General features: G+C 40.2%; 1 protein-coding gene across 2 annotated transcripts; it reads left to right on the top strand.

The window, feature by feature from the left end:
- The first annotated feature begins 10,197 nt into the window (after positions 1-10,197).
- Positions 10,198-15,655, top strand: LOC147437399 (uncharacterized). 2 transcript variants are annotated; one of them, XR_015184719.1, is made up of 3 exons: positions 10,198-10,672; positions 10,748-11,010; positions 15,226-15,655. XR_015184719.1 is itself a non-coding variant. In XM_086485940.1 (2 exons), exons 1-2 carry the CDS (start codon positions 10,198-10,200, stop codon positions 10,774-10,776), a joined length of 504 nt encoding a protein of 167 aa, XP_086342066.1. In that variant the 3' UTR covers positions 10,777-11,213. The 2 variants fall into 2 exon arrangements, 1 of the variants encoding a protein (XP_086342066.1); XM_086485940.1 differs by lacking the exon at positions 15,226-15,655 and having other exon boundaries at positions 10,748-11,213.
- The last annotated feature ends 8,813 nt before the right edge of the window (positions 15,656-24,468 follow it).

Below are 24,468 nucleotides of genomic sequence, written 5' to 3'. Positions count from 1 at the left end.
CTTTTTGGAAATATTGGCCTTGGACAAACAAGATGTTGTTAGATCTTTTGAGTAAATTATGTTGGGGTAAAGTCATTACGCCTTTTCTCGGGGCCGGACGTCTGGTGTCCCAACCGCCCATTGTATGTACATACACATTCCTTATTCTTCATATACACAAAGAATAAGGAGCTCCTCACTAAATTCTGGAGCGTTGCTCTACCCACATAGTGTGTCTTTTACTCTTCTATTCCCTTGCACTCTCTGCATGCACTGCACATCGCTTCTCTGCAGGGAAACCATAGCTTGGTGACAGAGTTTGAAAAGGTCGAGCAGGTCAAGCTCAAGAAATTGTGCGTAGAAGTGAAGCATAGGAAGCTTTGCAAAGAAAATTGAGTCAAGCCAGAAAATGCAGGCTTAGAGAATTGAAAGTAGAGACTCGTCTAATCAAATGGGCCTCGCCCTGGCGAGATCTGAAGCTTACAGGGAGAAATCAATTGAAAAGCAAAGAGCTTGTGAGCAGGACATGAGTGCATGATTGAGAAAATTTTGAAGTCATTTTAGAGAATCAAAGGTAGAGTGGGCAGCCATAGCAGCACTAGACCATTTGGGCAACTCTATATCCTACAATAAGCTAAAAATCGAAGCTCAATTTGAGCTCAAAAAGCTCATGAGCAGAGTCAACTTGGGAAGTTTTGAGAATCAAGATGCAATGTGACTAAGCCTTCCAAGTCTTTCTAACGTAGTCCAATTATACTCATTTTATACCCATTTTCCACTTATGCGTTCTCAAATCTACTAAAACCAAATACAAAACACAATACTCCATTGCAAACTCCACTTTTACAAACATTTATTTTGAAATACACACCAACAAAAATCATAAAAATATACATATGAGCAAAGATAAACAAGAAACCTTCTCCTCAACGATATCTTATCTCACACCACTCAAGTCACACTTTCTCACTCCTACTCTTTACTCACTTTGCCTGGAACTCACAGTCTTACTTAACTTCTCTCCTCACATGTGATAACTTAACCACTTAATCAACTTTCATCAAAATATGAATTCTTATTCATCTTGCACACACAAAAATCACTAAACATCCAAATAGGAACAACAAAAACTCCTCAGTGTAGCCCAAATATCTACACATAAATGACAATACATTAGAACTCACCCTCACTTTCCATATGACATGAAATGACATCTCCCTAATTATGAGTATCTCAATTAAAAATGAGCAAGCTATTTCATAATACAAATAAGAAAATATTTTGTTTTATTTTTCATTTTTCTAAACCAAACATTCATTACTTACTCTTCCCTATTATTCTTTCATCAATGAGCTAAAATGATATGGTTTAGTAATTCCTTGTTTTTTGCAAGCTTTGCAATATGTACTATCACACGATAATATTTATATCTAGATTGCCTCTTTTCATGTATTTTGCTATCCTTGTTCTCTATCCAGCCTTTTCTAGGCTCTACTAGAAACCTTGTTTGGACATTTTGTCTCCTAGGCATGCTATTATCTTTTTCTCTCTTTGCTTCATCTCCCTCTTGCACATATGCAATATATTTTCTAATCTCATTCCCTAAAATGACCGCATTTACTTGAAATTCATATCTAATATGTCTCTTACATTTTTGACCATCACCACTAATATGTTTATTGTGATTTTCTCTCAATCTCTCAAGTTCATTCAAAGATAAAGTTTTTTCTATATTTAACTCCTCATAATCATGTATGGTCTTAAAAGTAGAAGAACCTAATTCAATTTCAATCTCAAAGTACTACTCATATGCAAAGTAATTCGTAGACATTTTCTCCTCACAAGAAGCTATACTTCCTATACTATATTTCACCAATATAGAAGTACATATCTCTTCCTCAATATCACACACATCATTTAAGTCACAAGGTGATGGAATTTCAAAATAGATTTTCTCACACACCTATAGATGCTCTTTATCAAGGTGTGCTTCTAACAAGACTTTTCTTTTCTCAATATCTATCAAGGTAACTACATCATTATCTGCTAGCTCTGTTTCCTCCCTTTCTACATCTCTCACTAAACATGGGTTATCAATAGGAACATCTATATGGTTATTGATAGATTTGCTAATATTGTCAATACAACAACCATTATTGACTATAGAAGTCATAGGCTTCTCACTCTCATGTGGCCTCTCATCATTGGAAAGGACTTGGCATCCAAATATAAGCTGCCTATTCTCATCAAGCTCCTCTCCCATTGTATTAATGCACCCACTCCTGGTTTTCACTTCCTCAACATGTGATTTAGGTCCCTTATCTAAAATTTCACAAGTTTTTCCTATTTCTTCTTTAGAATGTATTATATCTTGTTGAAATAAATTATATTCTAACATGGAAGACTCTTTATCTTGTCTAGTCTTCATCGAAGCTTGTCCATTTTCTACCTTTGATCTAGTCAATTTTTGCTGAATTTGAGCAAAAGACTCATCAACTAGTTTTTGTTGTTTAAGTAGTTCTACTTGAATAGCCTTTGCTTCTTTAAGTGCACTAGGATCTCCTACACACCCCTTTAAAACACCTTGGTCTACTTCCACCAACTTCATATTCCTCTCTATCTGTTCTTATAACATGCTAGCTCCAACAAGATATTAAATCTTTCTTGTATGCACTAACTGACGGCATTTGATTAAGAAATTCTAATAGCAAACTCAAGATCATCAAGACCAAGGTTCAAGCATGCAAAGTCTAGCACTGAGATAACCCAAAGTCTATTTAAGACTTGCCTTTCCCGGAGGGTGCACCAAAAATGACTAAGCCTTCCAAGTCTTTCTAACGTAGTCCAATTATACTAATTTTATACCTGTTTCCCACTTATGCGTTCTCAAATCTACTAAAACCAAGTACAAAACACATAGTAATGCATTGCAAACTCCACTTTTACAAACATTTATTTTGACATACACACCAGTAAAAATCATAAATATTCAATATCTCAATGTCTCATTTCAAAAACACTTCTTTATCTCACAATAACCATAGACATCATAGAAAAATGATTACCTTCCTAGTCACGTAGTCCAACTCCCTAATATGCACTATTTCCTCATGTATGCATCTCTAAATATGCTAATTATGGTTAAAAATGAGTTCTCATATACATTTTTAACGGAGCTTGTAACCAAGATTTATCAACACACAATCATTCAGACATTTACTTGACCACTAGAGTTCAAAACTATGCTTCAAAATTCACACATTCTAGACTCATAGAACAAAGCAATCACTCATTCAATTTCATATTAATGAACATTGCAACTAGAATCACTAAATCGATTTGCAAACCTTTGCAATCAAAAACACCAGAATAATCTCATAAAATGTAAATTTTCATTGAAATTGTCAAAAACTGTAATAATCTAATTTCCTTTTCCCAAATGCCATTAATCATACAACAATATGCAACATTTCAATTCCAAACATGCTTTTAATGCAAATACATCTTCAAACGATCAAATTTATTCTCAATTAGCGAACTAGTACATGAAAATAATATTGTTTTTAAGTTTTTAATGTTTCTATCTATTATTTTTTTAAAAGATTAATGTTTTTAAGTTTGTAAGTATTAAAAAGAAAAGAACTAATTTTTAATGTTTATTTCATTAAATGAACTCAACTAACCATTGTTCTCTTCAATTTCTCCTAGACACTTTTGTGCCTTTGTCATTTTTCACCAATTTAGAATCTCATTCGGCTCAATCTCTTCTTCTTTGAATATTCAGAAATCGGTATTTCGCTCTCTTTCTCTCTCACACACACACACATACTATGCTAATCTCTCTCGTTCTCTATCTTCTACTGTCTCCCACTCACACTCTTCTCTCCCTACTTCTTACGCTACATACAAGGAAACAACTTCTCTCTATCTCTCTTTAATACGCTCACATGGAGTGCTCACCCATGTGATGTTATTGGAATATGGTTTATGGTCTTGGGATTGGATCATGAAGTGATTTGGATGGTTTAGGTAGATGTGTAAGGGTTGAGACCCTGTACAGGGTTGAGACCTTATACAGTTTGACTGCTTGGAAAAGATTGTGGAGTGCTCACCAATGTGATGTGATTACAATATGGTTTATGGACTTGGGATTGGATCATGAAGTGATTTGGATGGTTTATGGTAGACGTGTAAGGGTTGAGACCCTGTACAGTCTGACTACTTGGAAAAGATTGTTTGTGCATATGGAAGATGCTTTTGTAATTGAACTCATGTGCTATGTTTCTCATGGCAGCATCGCTACAAGATTAAAATCACCTACATCGCTTAGCCTTAGATAAAAGGGTCATTAACTTGGGGCTTTTCTAGATCAGGGGTGTTGCCTAGATATTCTTTTTTTGTTAGGCTCATCTACACGATTAATGTGTCGGGGGTTGAACGACCTACACGACTAACGTGTCGAGGATTTGGCCTTGGCTTTGGCTATTTTGCATCATGTTTATGTTGATGAAATGATATCATATGATGTATGAAACCTCACGGATAGATGTGGATGCCTCATGTGCATGTGTGTGATTGATTTTCACCTTTCTAGGTCAAAACTAGCTCTATCTGCTCGAAGGGTGAAGTGCAGATATGGTGCATCCTCAGTGCATCACTTATGCATGATTGGATATTATCAAAATTGGATTTTGATATCATGTTTATTTGTTGGTCGAACTTATTTTATGCATAAAAGGTTCATGTCTTAAGGGCCATGTGTGTGGGCTCAATTTGATTGCAGTGGATACGTCAAACTCCAAGTGTGGGAGTTGGTTCAGTGTGAATATGGTTTATGATCAAGGGATGAGATCCCTCATGCATTATGGTTGTGATTTTTATTGTGAAAGCCGGTGTGGCGCATGGATTTTTTTTCTAGATATGGTTATGCTACCGAATTGTTGCAGCCATGTTAGGTTCTAAAGTAGTTATGTAGGGTTGGTTGTGCATCACCCTGAGTTGGGTGGAGTGCTCACCCATGTAATGTGATTGGATTATGGTTTATAGTCTTGGGATTGGATCATGAAGTGATTTAGATGTTTTATGGTAGACGTGTACATACACCTTATCATACAACCACTCTAATAAACAAACAAACTCAAAATCCAACTCTAGGTGTGACAACTAGACATGTTTGTGATAATACACTTAGCATGGATAATTTGTATAAATTTCATGGTCAAAGTAAGGGGTTATAGATGAACAATTAAATAGTTTTGATACCTTCAAAAAATTGGAGGATGTGGAATTTTATGTGTATATGTCATCAAAAACCTTATAGGTTAGGTGACTCAAAGAAGGGAAAATTGTTTTTTTCTAGGAACCAATGGAAGTAGATGGGATAACCATTTCCCCCTCGCTTGAGGATGTACCCCATTGGTACATTATTGTTGGTGGTGGGAGGGCAAAAAAGAATGAACAACAATGACAAGAGCAGGTGAATGAAGACATGGCGCCTGATGATTGTGGTACTAGATCTACTTTGGCAACTCCTCCACGTACATGTCTCTCAGGGATACACATGCTTGACAAGGTTGATGAATTTTTGGCACATGAATCCAACATGTGTGAAGAGGATTGTAGACCATGCATTTAATGGGAATAAGCAACAGAGAACATGTTGCTATCTAGGACATCTACACCTCTTTACAATAGTGCATAGTACTTGATGCTCCAAGCATCATTGGAAGTCCTCAACTTGCAAGAAAAAATCAATTGGAGAAATGCCAATGTAGACACACTCCTCCAGTAAGTTCTATTTTCACTTTTGGTATTTTTCAATGTCTTCTTGGTCTCTCCTTGAATTTGAATTTGTATTCAATATCTATTTGGTTGTAGATCGATGAGAACGATGCTTCTTATAGATCACCACATGCCTCCAGATTGTTAATGTGGATACCAAGGTGTCGAATGGTGGCTTGTCCACACTCTTGAGAAATATTGCAATTCCTTCGTCATCCGATATATTCTTTTGGACTCCTCATATTGTTGCTTGAGTGATTTTCCTGTTTAGGAGCTACAAGTCTTTTTTCTACAATTTTTAGAATTACATGAGTAAGTTGCTCATTGAGCTTTTGGATGCCATACCAAATTCTTTGTTTAGAACATCCCAAGCTTCTTTAGCATCCTTGATGCCGGCAATATATGAAATAACATCCTCGCCAATTGACTATGCAATAAGTGACATTGTTTTTTTATTTGTAGCCACACTAATTGCTGCAAACATAACCTCATGTGGCTCTATTAAGTGCCAAAGCCCTTTGCGCATCAATAAATACATGGTTTTTCTCTGCTAGGTGAAAACATTATCGCCATTAAAGGTGGTGATGATGTAATTTTTTTGCTCCATGAGGTGGTCTTACTTGGTGACTCGCACAAGCAGTGTCTCACCTCTACAATGAGTGTGTGTGTTTCAAAATGCTAGAAGGCTTAAAATGATGAGGCCACAAGGTAGTGTCTAAAGCCATACACTTTTGCCTACTAGGCTAGATGTAAGGTGCCTCCCTTTTTGAATTTTTTTAATTATAATAATTTATGAATTCTTCACGAGAGAACATACAATCTTGCTCAACCTTGAGCATTACGACAAACCCCCCCCCCCCCCCCCCCCCCCCAAAAAAAAGTGTAGGAACAACTCTGTCAGTTTTTCTTACATCAGAGTTTGTGTGTGAGGGGCCGCTTAGACTTACTTAAAAACATATGAGACCCAAGGGGACTGCCTTGTGTGATCCTCCTCCCTACGGCTCTTTATATAATTGTTGGGCTCCTAGCCCTAGCTTGCTTTAGAATCCCTTGTCCACATGTGCAATCGAGGCCCTTGGCCTATGTCTGTGACCCCATGGGTTGCCTTTGGTCTTACATTACTTCCCCCTTGGAGAAGTTTTTTCGTTCTCAAAAACAAAAGTGGGAAATTTCAACTTAAGAACAACAACTTTTTCCCGTATGGCACCTTCTTTAGGTCGGTCTTCCACTTGACTAAATCTTGTCAACAGATAGGATGATGAGTATGTAAATCATGAAAGTTTCGCTCAGGTTCATGCGGTTGGGTTGGAGATTCAATGAAATAAAATTGTTGATAGTGTTGGCTTTCGATAGGAAATAGCACCAAAGCTTTGGGTTTCTCGAGGGAGCAGTACTGACAGAGTCGAACAGGCATAGACCGAGGACTGACACAGTCGAATAGGAGCACCTCACAAACCGAGGATGAGATGAGTTGATGGGGAAAAATTCTACGAGCGGTGTATGCAGAGGAGTTGATCAGAGAGGACAAGGAGAAGTGTTGGCAAGCCTAGAAACATGTGGGGAGTTGTAGGTTGAGGGCGTGAAGAAGATTTGGGAAGTTGGTGTCACCTGGTGTAAGGTCATAAACCAACGTAAAGAGGAGGAGAAGGCAAGCAGCCAAGGGAAATTGAACAAGATTTCACAATGGGTGCACAAGCAGGTGGTTGAGGCAAGAGAAGCTAAACAGAGCGTGCAGCTACAAAGAAAGGGAGCCACTAGCGAGTAGTGTAGAGAAATTAATGGGGGAGCGCTGGCTTTTGGAGGAAGCGGTGCTTCAACAAAGGAGGTCGTTGAGCAACAAGATTTGTAGCCGGAGCACTGGTGGCTAGAGAAAAAAGCACCAAATGTTTAAGGGGTAGCCTTAATAAGAGCAAGAGCAAGCTGTAGGGAAAAACAAAAGAGCAGTTGTGGGAATTTTAACGAGCAGGACATAGAACATAAAGTTACATTTGCGTGTTTTTTGTATGGCAGAAAGGACATGTATTGACAACACTACACGTTTCAATTGCACAAGCGCGACTCCAGATCGACGACATTGCAAGGTCCATAATCTGCATCCAATTTCCCATGCGCATGCGTTTGGTTGGCGCAACACATAAATGCTACGGGGCAGGGCACAACTTCTGGTTCTTATAATTTTTTGGAGAGACCACAGTGCCAGCTCTCCACCATACTTTTGTATAGCAACTATGTATGACGTGCACTGTATACTTTGCACTTTCAAAATGTGACTTTTCATTGCAAGATGTTATGTTTAACTATTCACATTGCTTTTTTGTAGCTTCACTCAAATATCGGGCTATAGATTGGACAATCGAAAAGCAGCAGTACAACATTGCAGGTCAATAAAGTACCTCATTTATTGTTGCACTTCATTCATGCTTTATCTACTTTCTTGTTTTAGAATTTTTCTCATTACTTCCCTTGCTTCGGTTTATTTGGATCTCGTTTTCAGAAGTATACACTCGATGTCGATCAACATCTACACATGTTAGTTACACACACAACTCTTTGCATATGGTTGCTAGACAATGCATGTGATGTATTACAAAAGTGAATACACAAGTATTGAATGCATGTGGTGTATCACAGTAGTGAATTCACCTTGTGCATCTTTACTGTAGCTCTAAATAATTGATACCATACTAGGTGTCTAAATAATTGATCACATACTATATATGTCCTTGTTTATCTCGTACTAAGTGTCAATATGAAGTTCTCAATAAGTTATGGAGCAAGCTACAACCAACTTGAAACTAGCTTATTGTCCATATGCTAGGTCATGGTTTGAAATTATTGAATTGTATAAAGATTGGAGCATGCAATGTGACATCTTTGCTCACAATTTAGAAATATGTCCTTCCTGCACGACGGCATACCTCACATATATAGCGGTAAAAACGAGATCGACAGACAAATGAAATAGACACTTCTGCTGCCCTCACTTCTGTATTATTATTGGGTGCTTTGCCATCGGAGCGGCAGCAACAAGACTTTGCACCATTGCATCTACAGTCCATTACCACTTCAAGATACCAACCACAAATCAATAGTATCCCCTCTCTATTCATGAGATCGATGAGCGATGTTTGGACATAAAAGAGGCAGATATTATAATTATAGATGAGCTATCCATGTTAATCCAAACGACTTTTGACTGTATCGTAAGAAAAAATATCAACGTAACAAGTAGTACATTGGCAGATCCCTTCATCAACAAATGTGTTCTCTTACTCAGTGATCTTGCCCAACTACCCCCAGTTTGTAGTCACACATGGGAGCTTTGTAACACATGCCATATCACAAGTTCGGTCCACTAGCTACATGCAACTTTGTACAAGATATCATGCTCTGTAAGACATGCAATGGACCCTGAATTTCTTCAGCTCTTAATCATTATTCATGAAAGAAAACCAACCTTAGATGAGATCAATTGTACCTTGGGTGCATGTATTATAGATAAATCGCATGTGCATGACTACATCAACAACTCTACTACGATAATTAATATGTACTCACAAGATGAAATGCCCAACACTATAATAACCTTGCCTTGAATAAGTTGTACAATCAAACCGACATTACAAACGCGGGTAACATAAATGTCCTTTAATACTGGCTTCTAGAATCTAGACACTAAGAGCGCTCCTCCATAGGCCCTCCACTCCAGAGGGCCCTTTTGTGGGTGAAGGACTCTCGAATGAAGAATCAGAGCCCCATAGAGCTGCTCGTAAGCATGTTTCCCTGATGATCCAGGTGAGTTGGAAGGAGTAGCGTGAAACGAGGTAGGTCATCAGGTGCAGCAAACCAGCGATCTGCTATCAAAAGGCGGATCTTCATCGTAGGGGGTGGTGGAAGTATCCCCCATCGAAGCTGCCGCCGCAGGTAATTTCGGAAGGGGTTATCTTTGAGCGCAGCATTGTATGGGGCTGCTTCAACAATTTTCGAGGGCCCTCCACAGGTGCCTCTAGCGGGCCTATGGGCAAGCGCTCTAAGTTCAAAAAGCTGGATTGAAGATTCGATCGCAATTGACATGCACTCCATGATTATTCTATAGAGGTTAGAGCACCTTCCCATAATCCTGCCAATGGCGCCGCTTAAAAGGCCTTTTGCAAAAAGTAAAGCCCCCATATGCCTACCAAAACTGCCTCCCACGTTCGATTTGCTGTTCGGATAGAGGGAGGTTGAACCACCCTCTGAATCCACCTCTCGCAGCTTGACCGACTGTAACAAGTTTTTCCATCGTTTCCAGGTCTATTTTGAGAACTATAAATGTGCACGGTGAACACTCCCAATAAGATATCACTTAGTGACCGTGATGAAGGCTGGCTATGGGACCACTGCGCCTTTCCAAAGCGCCTCCAAGGTCTTTCGTGAAAAGGTTCCTTTAACATGTGTATGAGAAGGCGCTCTTATATAGCAAGGCCCACCAAGCAAGAAATCCCGATTCTAGCAAATCGTGCTAATATTACACGCCATGCTCCGCAGATTGCGCCCCTCTTTCCTGGCCACCAACCCAACCGTTCTGTTGGCGAGAGGGTAGGCCGAGGTGGACCCTGGGCTATGCCGGCCTGCCAGCCAGCAAGCCAACGCCACAGAGCTGCCACCACTCCTGCGTGCTCAATACAAGAGAGGGGCTTGGATCGCGCAGATCTGACGATTAGGGTGCTTGCTATCACAAGTTGCGAGTACCCACAGTTTACATATATATGCTTCTTGTCATTCAGTGTTTGGAAGGCATGGAACTCTTCCCGTCCTGCTGCTCGATCTGCTTTGAAGCAGGCCACGAAGGGTTCCATGCTTTTCACACTCTGTTTTCAGGGGGAGGAGAGCGATCTGCTCTCTCAAGACTTGGATGGGTTCTTTGAAACAGGTTAGCTCTCAGTTATATAAGTCTTTCTCTTTCTCACTAACAACAAGGTAAGATGGAACTCTGTGTCAAATTTAGAGAACAAGGCTACTCGTGACGCTTCTTAATTAACCACCGCGTCAGAGACGATTCCATGTAGCATGTACAGTGCGTGGAAGACATGGATGATTCACTGGGCTTCTGGACATTCACAATGTGTGGAAGACATGAAACTCTTCTTGCCGTGCTCATGTGTTTCCGATTTGCTTTGAAGAAGAGCAGGAAGGGTTTCATGCTTTCCACACTCTGTTCTCAGGGGAGGAGTGATCCGCTCTCAAGACTTGGATGAGCTTTTGAAACAGGTTAGCACTCTGTTATGTGTCTCTCAACGAGGTCAGACGGATCTGTGTCAAATATCAGAACCAAAGTCTACTTTGGATGCTTCTTTAATGACCATGTAGGGTTTTGAAGGACTGATTTTGTTCGCATGTTGGATTCAATCATATGCAGAGTTTGTAAGAGTGGCTTGATTTTTGAAAAAATATGGCATTAGCGATTTCGCTTTGACCATCTGTTTGAGGATGATAAGCTGACGAAAAATCAAGCTTAGTTCCCAAGTTCTCGAACAATGCTTGCCAAAATAGACTAGTCGTGCGAGGATCTCTATCACTGACAATAGTCTTTGACAATTCATGGTGTTTAAAAATCTGTGTTAGAAATATTCTAGCCATGTGATCAGCGTGATCGTCATCTTAACTGGAAGGAAATGTGCTTGCTTACTGAATCTGTCGACTATAGTCCAGATTGCCTCATTTCCATTCTTGGATCTATGAAGATCCGTAATAAAGTCCATGGCAATACTTTCCAAAGGCGTGTTAGGCATAGGGAGTGACTGAAGCTTGCCATAAACTTTATGTCTGTCATATGTCACTTTTTTGGCATTAGTCGCGTACATATTTTTCAAATCCGCCTGGAGTGTTAGCCAAAAAAAATATCTTTCAAGGGCACTAGTGGTAGCAGCAATTCCCCGATGTCCAGCATAAGGAGAATTATGTGCTTCATCCATCACCTTCTGTCGTAAGGACTGAGCTATGCATATTGCTTGTTGACGATATAGTGTACTATCCCTAATGGAATAAGGTGGCCTTGTGTGACCAGCTTAAAGATACGCTTGGAGAGAGCATCTGCAACCTCATTCTTTGTTCCAGAAGTGTGTAAAATCTGAAAATGAAACATTGAAAGAAAGTTGGCCCATCTCATATGCTTTTCTGATAACTTTCTCTGTGTGAGAAAGTAGCGAAGACTCTGATGATCCGTCTTGATTATAAAATCAGCTCCTAACAGATAATGTTTCCAAATGGAAAGAGCATGAATCACTGTCATTAGCTCTTTTTCATAAATGAAAGTATGCAACTCTGCATTTTTAAGGCACCGACTTTCATAAGCTATGGCATGACCCTCTTGGTTTAAAATTGCTTCTACACAATCTCCAAATGCATCGCAGTACACCTCGAAACGTTTGCGAAGATGAGGGATGGCGAGAACAGGTTCGTGACTGAGTAGATACTTAATCTTTTCAAAAGCTTGTTTTTGTCTAGGCCCCCAATGGAATGGCATCCACTTCTTTGTCAGATCATGGAGAGGACCCACTATGGCGGCAAAGACTCGAATGAAAAGCTGATAATAGGAACAGAGGCCGAGAAAACTTTGTACGCCATGTATTGTATGTAGTTGGCGTAGCCATTCTACAACTGCTTGAATCTCATCAAGGTCCATTCTCACATGGTTGTAAGTTACTATATGGCTCAAGTAGTGAATTTCTTTTAGAAAGAACTCACTCTTCTTAGCATTCACAAATAATTTGTATTTGTGTAATTCTTCAAATACTAATGCGAGATGCTTAGTGTTCTTCTTCCGTCTCTGAGAAGATTAAGACGTCATCGAAGAAAACTCCTGTAAATCTTCTATATGAGTGAAAAATTCTATCCATCATCCTGTTGAATGTGGCCGGTGCATTAGTGAGCCCAAAAGGCATTATTAAGAATTTATACAACCCGAAGGTTGTTCTAAATGAAGTCTTATGTACATCTTGAGGAGCTATGGGGATTTGATGATACTCGCTCTTCAAGTCTATATGACTAAAAACACTTTCTCGTTGTAACTTATCAAGAATGTCATCAATCCGAGGGATTGGGAATTGATTCTTGATTGTGATCTTGTTTAAAGATCTATAGTCTATGAACATGCGGAATGTGCCATCCTTTTTCTGTACTAGCAAGATAGGTGAACAATATGGAGAAGTACCAGGCCTTCTCCAAAAGTTTGTCAACCTGCTTGAGGATTTCTTCTTGCTGTATTAGACTAACTCGATAAGGGGGCTCTGGGATCAAATCAATTGTATGATCCTTAGGTCGAGAAGGTGGGAGTTCATTTGGAAGTGTTCATCTGCAAAACAATCTTCAAAACTTTCTAATAACTTAATTTTTTTTTTGCTCTAAAGCGGAAGAAAGTTGTGAAGCAGACATGTCTCTCTCTCTTGCAAAAATTAAATACGTTGAAACACACTTTTTCATTACTTTCTTGATTGCAATGTAATTGGCGAGATGGGAATACGCCAATCACCTGCATCCGCAAGTACAAGATATTCCTTTCCTTTATGATCAAAGGATAAAGTTTTTTGAACATAGTCAGGAATGGTATGCATCTTGTAGTACCAAGGCATCCCAAGATGAAATCACACCCTTCAAGTGAAGCTAGTAAGAAAGACTCTTGATCTTTGTAGTTGTCGACATTTAAATTCAGCTTCCCTATGATTAGAGTAGAGCTGGAGTTCTGCCCTTTGAAAGCAGATTGTGCTTGAATAGAAACTCCAAAACGGTTGGGTTGTAAATTCAGGTCATCAGCTAGCTTTGTAGAGATGAAATCGTATGTACTGCCAGGATCAAACAGAATAAGAGCCCATTGGTTGTTGATGCTACCCCATGCTTTGAGAAGAGCTCTTTCTTTCCCATCCTTGGTTGTATTCCCCGGTACATCTGGCACTGCGTTGAAAGAAGGTGGTTGCGTGGTTTTGGTAGGGCAATCACCCTTTATATGTCCATTTGTCCACACTTGAAGCATCTTCCTTCACTGATGTAGGTTCTCAATTCAGCAGGAGAGAGGTATTTCCCTTTCTTGGGCTGATTTGGATTTGCTTTTGCATTGGAGGCGGTTATTTTCTTCTTTTGAGAAGAAGAAGTAGAGGTAGGCTGTTCGTGGAGAGCCTTCTGCTTGGCATGATAGGTGCTTCGCTCCATCTTTCTGGGAGTACCCTTGTCATGTATTCCATCAGCTATGTGAGCTGATTCCATAAGTGCAAGTTACCTCGAGGGAGGTAAAGCTTCTGATGTAGCTTACCAGATACATAAGCTGCGACATTAGAGCGACATGAACATTGTACCATGATTTTTTCCAACTCTCTTGTCAATATTGGCCTAAATACAATTGTAAACAACACAGAGAAGCTTTGTCATAGTAGCCTCTTTAAAAGCAAGTCCCATAGCATGCACCATCCACAACATGTCTGTGTAGGAGGTAGCCACGTAACCTGTGTCGTTCAACCTACAAGGGATTGGAAATAAAAGCATTAAGTCAAATTGCTTTTTGCTAAAGCACCAACTTCCAAAGAGCTTATTGATTTATACACATGGCTATCTATGCTCAACATATCTGCCTCATTCAAAGAGGCTATTGTCACCAGTTCCACTCGAACTCTTGGATGCAGATTGATGTCTCTCTTGTAAGCAGAACCTAAAACCAAAGAAATAGAGACACCATAAACATATTGAGCACGCAAGCGAGACTATACTATCAACAATAAAGCTTACTCTCTTTCAGAACTCCCATCCACGTGGTCAGCCTATGATTTCCATCCCAGGTGTACACCATTTTGCGAGACAAGTTAGCCTAGCAAGTGTCTCTGATTTTGGCCTCAAAGTCATCTTTACTTCTTGCCACAAGGGATCCCATGTTTGCAAGATAGCATCGTCCACGTCGATAGAAGGATGGCCCGCTGCATCCAGTGAGCATATAAGGCATCCCTTTGGCTCATAATACCCCTCCAACAAGAATGTATTGGCTAATGGTTTCAGCTGTTCAAGGTCCCAGCTAACTTGTCTTGCTTTCTCTAACTTATTCAATCGACAAAGTGGAACCCAAGGCAATGGAGTCTCGCGCTCCTCGTGCATGGTGTAAAACATGTTAAAATCAGTACTTTCCAACATATAATTCTCCATTGCACTAGAACGCTCGTATTTACCTTCAAGTTTTTGAGATGCTTTGGCGTCATGTCTTGCCGAACTATAACATTTTCATTTATAAAAAATTCACCTCCAGCGTTGGCTCTGGTTGACATGTAAGCCTCTATTTCCTTGTCATTGATTTCCTCTTCCGAGTCTTCAACATCAATAACTTTAGAAGTGGTTCCCTCTTGCACTTTTGCTTTTTCTTTTGTACTTGCTTATATTATATTTTTTATGTTGCGATGACAAGTTGCAATGGCATAGTGCTAACTGGCATTTTTTTGGATATTGAGACAGTCGCAGGTGGAGACATTTCTTCTGGTCCTTTCCTTGCTATCTTTGAAATTTGTTGATAAACAAACAACACAATATTGGACCTTAAATAGTTTATATGCAAAGACACTCCAATCTAAAACCGTTAGAGATAGCACAAAATAATACCAGATTTCTTTTGGGCTACGCAATAAGATTTTTCTCTGCCTTTTTCAAGGTAGTCATTTCCTCGTTCATCAAGGGGCCATGAGGGAGTGGACCATCCTTGCCATCATATACCTATATCACTACAACGGAATAAAACTAGTTGGCATTATCCTACCATGATGTCGAGCTAGATCTGATGTCTTATTGATTTGGCTGGACCAATTGCCTCTCCATTGTAAATGAACTCAACATAATCACCAAAATCAGGTTTCTTCACTGGAGCCATCTAAAGTCCCTTAACAGACTGCTTCACAAAGACAATGATCAATACAATGCTTATATTTGTTACTCTTTTTCTCTCTCCCTTAAACCCCGCCCCCCCCCCTCTCTCTCTCTCTCTCTCTCTCTTTCTCTCTCTTTCTCAGACACAGAGAGAGTGAGGCAAGGAAGGAGAGCCCTGTCTGAGAGAGAGAGAGAGAGAGAGAGAGAGAGAGAGAGAGAGAGAGAGGGATAAAGAGGTAGAGAAGGAGGATGAAAGAGAGAGAGAGAGCGATAATTTTTTAAACCTAAATAACACCCAATTTTTAAATACAAAGCATCACATAGGAACTCTATGCATTTATATAGGCATGCACCCCTCCACCTTGATGTCAATCCTTCATTCTATTGCACTCATCTCAACGAGCGACGTTCCGAGAGAGAGAGAGAGAGAGAGAGAGAGAGAGAGAGAGAGAGAGGGAGGGAGGGAGAAGGGTGGGAGGAGAAAGGAGGATAGAGATTGAGAGAGAGAGAGAGGACTTACTTTTGATGCTAATTGAAAAAGCAAAAAACGCAACAACTTATGTTTTTAGCAATTTCTTTCTCACTTCCACTATGCCTCTCTACTCTCTCTCTCTCTCTCTCTCTCTCTCTCTCTCTCTCTCTCTCACACACACACACACAAAAAACGCAGCCGTTTTTTGACCTAGTAGACAGCAGTCCACTCTTTTGATCATAACTTCTTCATCCGAACTCCGATTTGGGTGATCTATAGCCTCAATCGAAGAGCACGAAGTCCTCTACGCATTGATGTAAAGACAGAAATTTTCAGAGTTATGGAAGGTGTTTCTGTAGCAGCATTTCCGAAGTGAACAGGTTCAACAAAATTGATTCTCATCTCCTATTTTACATACAATGTCTTCCGGCACTCGCAAGGGTTCTTCTTCTTCAACAAGGTCCACAACCATTGTGAAAAATGATCCAAAATCTCCTAAGTGTGGAGATAGCAACACAACCACCCAACCAACGACATCGGAAACCATGATCATGGCGTACTTGGTATCATTGCAAGAGACCGTAAACAAACAAGGCGAAGACCTACGAGCACTTGCAATGGAGAATGGCACACTAAGGGTACTTGTGGTTGAGAATGAGAATCTCAAGAGGACACTTGAGATGCAAACAACACGTTTGATGCAACTTGAAGAGGAAGTCAAGGAATGTACACGCTCTCTTGTGGACTTGAATGCTTTGAAGGAGCGGATGAGCAAAGTAGAGCATGACCATGTATTGAAAGAGGAGAAATTTGACACTATGAGCCGGGATATATGCGACATGAAAAATGTATGCACAAACAAGTCTTGGGCTGATGTATGTGGTAGCAATGTGGTTTCTAATTCCTCACTCATGCAAGCTATGGTTCAAACAAAGAATGTTGAGAATGTGGATGTGGAGGAGTTGAAGGAACGAGAGCGACGTTCCAAGAACATTGTTATTCGTGGAATTCCCGAAGAGAAGTTAGAGACACCTCCTTCTCTTGCCATTGTTATTGAAGATTTCTTCAAAACCCACTTTGGCATGTCCGGAGTTATGGTCTATGGAGCACATAGAGTGGGGAAGCAAGGAGCTCCTCGCTCGGGAGAACAGCCAATTGTATGCACCATGCCGGATGAGACCAAGCGAAAGATTATCCTTGATAATAGTTGGATCTATTTGAGAGATACAAAATGTTTTGTATGTGAAGATCGCACTATTAAGCAACAAAATATGCATCGCAAGGCATATGAGGAAAAGAATAATAAAAACAAGAAGATCTCTCATGAAGAAAATGTGCCAAAGGAGGCAAGTCTCTCAAGCAAATAGGGATGCGTGACCTATGAGACCAAGTTACAATTGAAAATATGCTTTTGGAATTGTAATGGATATCCATGGAATGCGGGGGTTGGCATTGATGAACTAACAAGCAAAGCCGATGTTGTACTTCTTGTTGAAACTTGGGAGCATGATACACAAAGGATTAACGGCTTGGAGGATTACAATGTACATTCATTGATGTGGTCAAAGAATCTCAAGCAACGAAGAGGACAAGGAGGATTAGCATGTATGGTTAAGAAAGGATTGGAAGATTTTGTATCAATTGTGAAAGATGACAAGTACAAACGTTATGTATAGCTGAAAATTATGACAACAAAAAGAGCACCCATTTTTGTAGCCGGTTGCTACATTCCTCATCATGATTCTCCCTTTTATGCTTGCATGGATAGAGATCAACCATTTTCTGATTTGGAAGAGGACATTGTTTATTTCAAAGGTGAAGGTGATGTTATTGTATTTGGGGATATGAATGCTCGCACAAAAACATTGCAACATGATACTCAACAATTTGATATGCCATACATTTCAAGGGAGTTGGAGGAAGTTCACTTGTATGATCGTACTTCAATGAATGAGAAATAGCCGGATCACTATGGAAAGTTACTTTTACACATGTGTAATAACACGGGTATGCTCATTGCCAATGGTGTATCTTTGTGGAGTGGAACCAATGGATTTACATGTAGGAGACATAATGGGGATAGTGTGATTGACTATATGCTACTCTCTGAAGCCATCATGTATCGCATAAAGAGTTTTATGTTTGGTCAATGAACCCCGGAATCCGACCATCGCACCTTATGTATTGACCTTTCATGTGGAGAAGCAACTAAGCATGATAATCTCGGCCAAAGGAAAGAGAAGTTATCACTATGTATGGATTTCAAACGAGCACCAATGTACATTGAAATGGTTGAGCAAAAATTATGGATGACAAAGCTTCAATGTGATGCACCATTGGAAACTAAATGGGAAGCTTTCAAGAAAGCTATTTGTTCTTGTGCGGAAGAATGCTTTGCCATAAAGCATCTCCATGGTATCAACAAAGATAGATCACGCAAAAGGTGGTTTCATAAAGAATGTCAAGATGCTCGAAAGTCCTTGATAAAGCTTGATGCAACTATGGACAAAGACAACTATCAAAGTCATTTGCATACATACAAGGCATTGATTCAAAAGAAGAGAAGAAGATGAGAAGTAAAGCAACAAGAATTTCAAGTCCAAGAAAAGGCACATGCATGTGGAAGATTTTGGAGAAACTTGAGAGGCAAGCGGGTTGAGAATTTTGGTAACTTGAGTCTAGTGGATATGTACACACATTGTAGGCAATTATATGAGCAAGAAAATACTGAAAAAATGCCATTTTATGGTTCACTCCCATGTATGCCGTCTTTTTTTACTATTGAGGATGTATGCGGTGGGCTTGAAAAGTTGGCCACTCGCAAAGCGGGAGATCTTTAGGGTATCAAGCCGGAGATGATCAAATGGACGGGAGATTTTACCCATGAGTGGATGTGTGATATGCTCAACCTTGCACTTCAACATGGTATGCCTTATGATTGGAGTACTAATTGGGTTAAGCCTTTGCATAAAGGAGGGGATGTAAAGAATGTAAGCAACTACCGGACTATAATGATTGGGTCTCTTATGGCAAAGTTGTTTGGGTGCATAATGGAGATGAAATTGAGTGATTGGGCTGAAGAGAATGACAAGCGTGCAAAGGGACAAACGGGTTTCCGTCGATTCCATAGCACCATTGATCATCATGTCACTCTTCGTGTTCTCATGGAGGAAAGTCGGTTGAAAGGCAAGCGATTGTATTGTTGTTTTGTGGACTTTAAGAAAGCCTTTGATATGATTCCACGTAACAATTTGTGGAGAAGGATGGAAGAACTCCAAGTGCCAAGTGAGTTTATGCTGGCGGTTTCTCGAATCTATGAGAAGGTGATTTGTCAATTGCGCATGGGAAGAGAAATTTCAAAAATATTTGTAAGCACTATTGGGGTTAAACAAGGATGTCCATTGTCACCAACTCTCTTTGGTCTATGCATCGATCAATTGGAACAAATGGTACTTGACTTTATGCAAGAAGAAGGCATTGAAGAGGTCACTATTTGCAATGCGTTAATCATGCTTTTGTTGTATGCGGATGATGTAGTGCTTCTAGCACACACTTTAGAAGATGCACAAAAGCTTATGGTTGTCCTTGAGAACTTTTGCTTGCATAGTGGGCTGATTGTAAATGAATCCAAAACAAAGGTTATGCTTGTGAAAACCAACCATAAGGAGAAGCCATGCATTGTGTACAACAACGAGACACTTGAAGTTGTTGAGAGCTTTAAGTACCTTGGCCTTGAGGTTCCATCCAATCACAAGTGGCATGAATGTGCTATGCGTCGTTTGGAAGCGGGAAAGAGAGCATATTATGCATTTGAGAACATGTGTAATGCGGGAAACATCAAGTGTTGGGTTCTCAAGAAGTATCTTTTTGATGCATTGGTGACATCGGTTCTTCTTTATGGAGTTGAAGTGTGGGGCGGGAGCATCTCAAAGTCTACTTGGAAAGAGTTTGAGAATGTCCAAAAGCATTTTCTTACAAACTTTCTCCAAGTTAAGACACAAACACCATATATGCTCCTACTTCTTGAGTCGGGATCTCTTCCAATTGAGGTTATGGGCATGGAAAGGGTTGTGGAGTACATGATAAAGATGTGTCAAAACCCCTCACATCGACTTCCTACAATTGCATGGGAAGCAAGCAAAAAAGTTCAAAAGACGCATAAAAGCAAGATCTTGAGCACGGGATGGATGCAAGACATAAAGAAGTGGTTTGGGAGATGGGATGCATTACACTTGCTACATGATGCTTCAATTGACTCTCAAGTGAATGAAGCTTTTCTACAACGCCAATGTATTACGGCTTGGGAGAAATCCGGTGGGTCACGCTTCATACATTACACCACCTATATTGCCCCCAACTACAAAACCATGTTCTTCGTTGAGAGAGGAAACCGTACTCACACTTACATGCTTGAGCCTATTCCCTTGTCCGCGATACACACTATCGCAGCAATTCGGCTTAGCTCCCATTTCCTTCGATGCGAGATAGGGCGTTGGGGCAATGGAGAAGAGTCAAATCGATTGTGCACATTATGCTCACTGCAAGTTCGAGAGTCTGAGTACCACACACTACTAGAGTGCTCAGCTTTTGATCACATCCGAACTTGCTTCTCTCACATTTTCAGCCATAACTTAGACCTACACACTTTCCTCTCCCAGCCAAAGTGTGGGCTCTCCATTGCGACTCTCATCACTATAATTTTGGAGCATCGAGAGTCACTCATCAGCCATACACATACTACATCACATGTAACTTTGGTCCCATAGGTCATATTTGACCTCCGAGGACGATAATAAAATCTATCTATCTATCTCTCTCGTGCCCACTTAAGAGAGAGAGAGAGAGAGAGAGAGAGAGAGGGAGGGAGTGTGTGTGTGTGTGTGTGTGTGTGTAGAGAGAGAGAGGGGGGGGGGGGAGGGAGAGGGAGAGGACTTACCTTCTCGAGAGAGAGTAGGGAGGGAGGGACTGTGTGTGTGTGTGTGTGTGTGTGAGAGAGAGAGAGAGAGGGAGAGAGGGGACTTACCTTCTCGTTGTTAATTTCAAAAGCAAAAAATGCAACAAAAAAATAACCTCTTTACCACCTTAATAGACAAAGTGATAGGAAACCCCATGAGGTTCTTATATAGAGCTATTTCAAAAAGCAAGTAAGACTTTGCTTTAAAACTTATTAAAAAAATTGCTTTTGAAAATTTCACTGGATTCCAAAAAACTCTCTCCCCATGCTTCATTCTCTCTCTCTCCTCCTCTCTCCCTCTATCGCGATCGTGATAGCAATAACCTGCCAACAGGAGATATAAAATTTCTACAACTTGGGGGTTTCATTAACATGCAAGAATTTGTTTTTTCCCTGCAAACTTGAAAGTTCAACATCTATAGTGAAGAGATGTGGGATAGGCTTTTGGTGGTATTATTACCCTGCTTAACAGCACCTGATGGTCCCCCCCCCCCCCCCCCCCCCCCCCCGGCAAAAAACACAAAAAACACACCAAAACAACACCCCCCAAAAAAAAAAGAAAAACAAAAAATCGGTCAAAGTCTAAGAAACAAAAAGTTTTACTTATTTTGACTTCCCAATTTATGAAGTCATACCACTCTCGTACTGTTGTTCCGAGTCTCCCATGATGAGACCGGAAGAAGCGTCCCATAATATTTAGTCGATTATGTGCTTTGACATCATTGTTAGGGGAAAGTGCTATTGCCCGTCGCCAATACTCAACAACCTGGTCAAACCAAGATTCAGAAATTTCTAAATCTCCTTGATAAATGGCATGTTCCCCTCGACAAGAATTGATGATTCCTTTCCCGATAATCTCCTCCAGAACCGAACTTGGGGGTTTCCCACCCCATACGACGCATATGACTGCACTCCCAGCTTTTGGGTGAGGGATGAATCCTACTCCTAAGATGATGTGTGGGAAAACTAAAAATACCCAAGTTTTCAATTATATTCTTTCCACAAAAACCTTTTTAGTTGTCACAGCTATTGGGGAGAAAATAAAAATATCTCTCTAGTCACCAGCTACCCTATCTCAACATGGATCTTTTAAAATGAGAGAAATTTTTCCCTTTGGGATTTGGTACTACGTCGTGTCTTGCCACTTAGTGTTTTTCCAAGTGCCTCTACTACAAAAACAAGTTTCATAAATTTTTGATGATCCAGATTCATTGTATCGATCCAGATTTTCAATGAGAAATCCTTACGACGTTGCATCCCCTTATTTAGTTAATTATCCATAGGAAGGTTAGGGAAATTACCTCCTCCGAACCCGGATTGTTTGGAAGGGGGGGCTAAATCTTGCAGCTCGTGGCAACTCTTGTCCAGAAAGATGCTTGGAGGAAGCCTTTTTTTATTGATTGATTGATCATGAACCGAGGAGGCCCGAGGTGTACATGGTCGCATGCGGTGGTAGATCACAACCATATTATTAATGTGGAAAGAAGCAATTAAGCTTTGATGCTTGAAAATAGTATTGCAAAGCTTTTGCATGGTTACCATTACTGGTATGAATAGGACCTATATTGTGGAGTATGTAACTTCGGTCAAGAATCAATCTCCAAACACATGGCTTTGTAGAAACTTCCCAAAGCTTCTGCATATTCTCCCTCTGATTAGGTCGACATCTGTTACGGTTGCTTACATAGAAAATCCCTGATTCAAAACTGCACGTGAAACGTGTGTATCGTATTGCTCCTCTTGCCCAATTTAATTTACGAGGAAGCAATTTGAGGAGTTTCATTACTCCTGCTCTTGATAAGATTTCTAACTAGGTAGGGGTTAGTGTCTAACAAAATTGGTATCTAACCATCCTTCTTACAAGGAGCTTATTTTTATCGAATCATCGTCGTCGATGAATTAGTGGTAGCTAAACTCCCTTGAAATTTCTTCATTCACAACACTTTGTTTCTCAGAGGATTATTCACCGCGGAAATCTCTGATGATCTAAGGGATATCCAAAATACGAACAGGATGGCTTAGTGCCCAACTATCATGATCATCACAAAGAGAGAGAGAGAGAGAGAGAGAGAGAGAGAGAGAGAGAGAGAGAGAGAGAGGAAGAGAGATGGGGAGAGAGTGAAGGATGGGGAGAGAGTTTTTTTACCATGATCGCGAGAGAGAGAGAGAGAGAGAGAGAGAGAGAGAGAGAGAGAGAGAGAGAGTAAGTTATAAGAGTTTTTTTTTAAACGCAGGCAAATTTGTTTTTTGAAATGCATAGACTAAAGCAAAGATTTTTTTTTTTTTTAAAGGTACCACTCACTCTCTCTCTCTCTCTCTCTCTCTCTCTCTCTCTCTCTCTCTCTCTCTCTCTCCTTAGCGCCCACTTCACACGTGTGCGCGCATGCGAGAGAGAGAGAGAGAGAGAGAGAGAGAGAGAGAGAGAGAGAGAGAGAGAGAGGGTACCTATCTTTCTTTTAAAATAAAGCTTTGCTTTAGTCTATGGCGCCCACTGAGAGAGAGAGAGAGAGAGAGAGAGAGAGAGAGAGAGAGAGAGAGAGAGGAGTTTAAAGTTAAGAAGCATTAATTTCCAAAAAGTAGAAATATTTTTATTTTTCATTTAAGAAGTTTCTATTGAGAATCTTGGACATACATCGTGACTCTCTCTCCGTGCGCACTTCACACGAGAGAGAGAGAGAGAGAGAGAGAGAGAGAGAGAGAGAAGGGGAGAGAGGGTGATAAGATGGGAGGGGGAGAGAGGGGGGGGCGATATATATAAAGGGAGAGAGATAAGGGGAGAGAGGGAGGGGGTGGGGTTAGAGAGAGAGAGAGAGAGAGAGAGAGAGAGAGAGAGAGAGAGAATATAAGATAAGAGAAGAGAAGTATGCTAACTAGCATAAATGGGTATGCTGGCCACCATAGACAATATGCTAACTAGCATACACACTAGCATTTATGCTAACCAGCAATAGCAGGTATGCTAAATAACATAAGTTGGTATACTAACTAAACATAGTATGCTAGCCACCATACCACCTATGTTGACTAGCATACATACTCTGATAACTAGCATGTATTTTGAGTAACATGCACGAGCGTATGTCTACTGACTAACATATTTGGCTATGCTAACTAGCATACAAAGTACCATGTATGCAAAGTAGCACTACTGGGTTTGTTAACTAGCATACACAATACCACGTATGCTAACAAGCATGACTGGGTATGTTAACTAGCATAATTGGGTATGCTAAGTAGCATACACAATACCATGTATACTTACAATCATATCTGGGTATGCTAACTAGCATACACAGTATCCTGTATGCGTACTACCATAACTGGGTTTGCTTACTAGCATACACATTAACATGTATGCTTACTAGCATAACTGGTTATGCTAACTAACTTGCTATTTATGCTAACTAGCATA

Source organism: Adiantum capillus-veneris, chromosome 17 (assembly GCF_014529385.1).
Source record: "Adiantum capillus-veneris isolate H3 chromosome 17, ASM1452938v2, whole genome shotgun sequence".
NCBI classification, from domain to species: Eukaryota; Viridiplantae; Streptophyta; class Polypodiopsida; order Polypodiales; family Pteridaceae; genus Adiantum; species Adiantum capillus-veneris.
The sequence above is the reverse complement of the archived record's forward strand: the minus strand, read 5'-3'. Positions and strand labels throughout refer to the sequence as shown.

Excerpts from the sequence above, each read along its gene's own strand:
- LOC147437399 (XM_086485940.1), top strand. The coding sequence starts at position 10,198 with ATGAGAAGGCGCTCTTATATAGCAAGGCCCACCAAGCAAGAAATCCCG. Across the intron at positions 10,673-10,747 it reads GGATGGGTTCTTTGAAACAG|AGAACAAGGCTACTCGTGAC; the intron begins GTTAGCTCTCAG and ends TGTCAAATTTAG.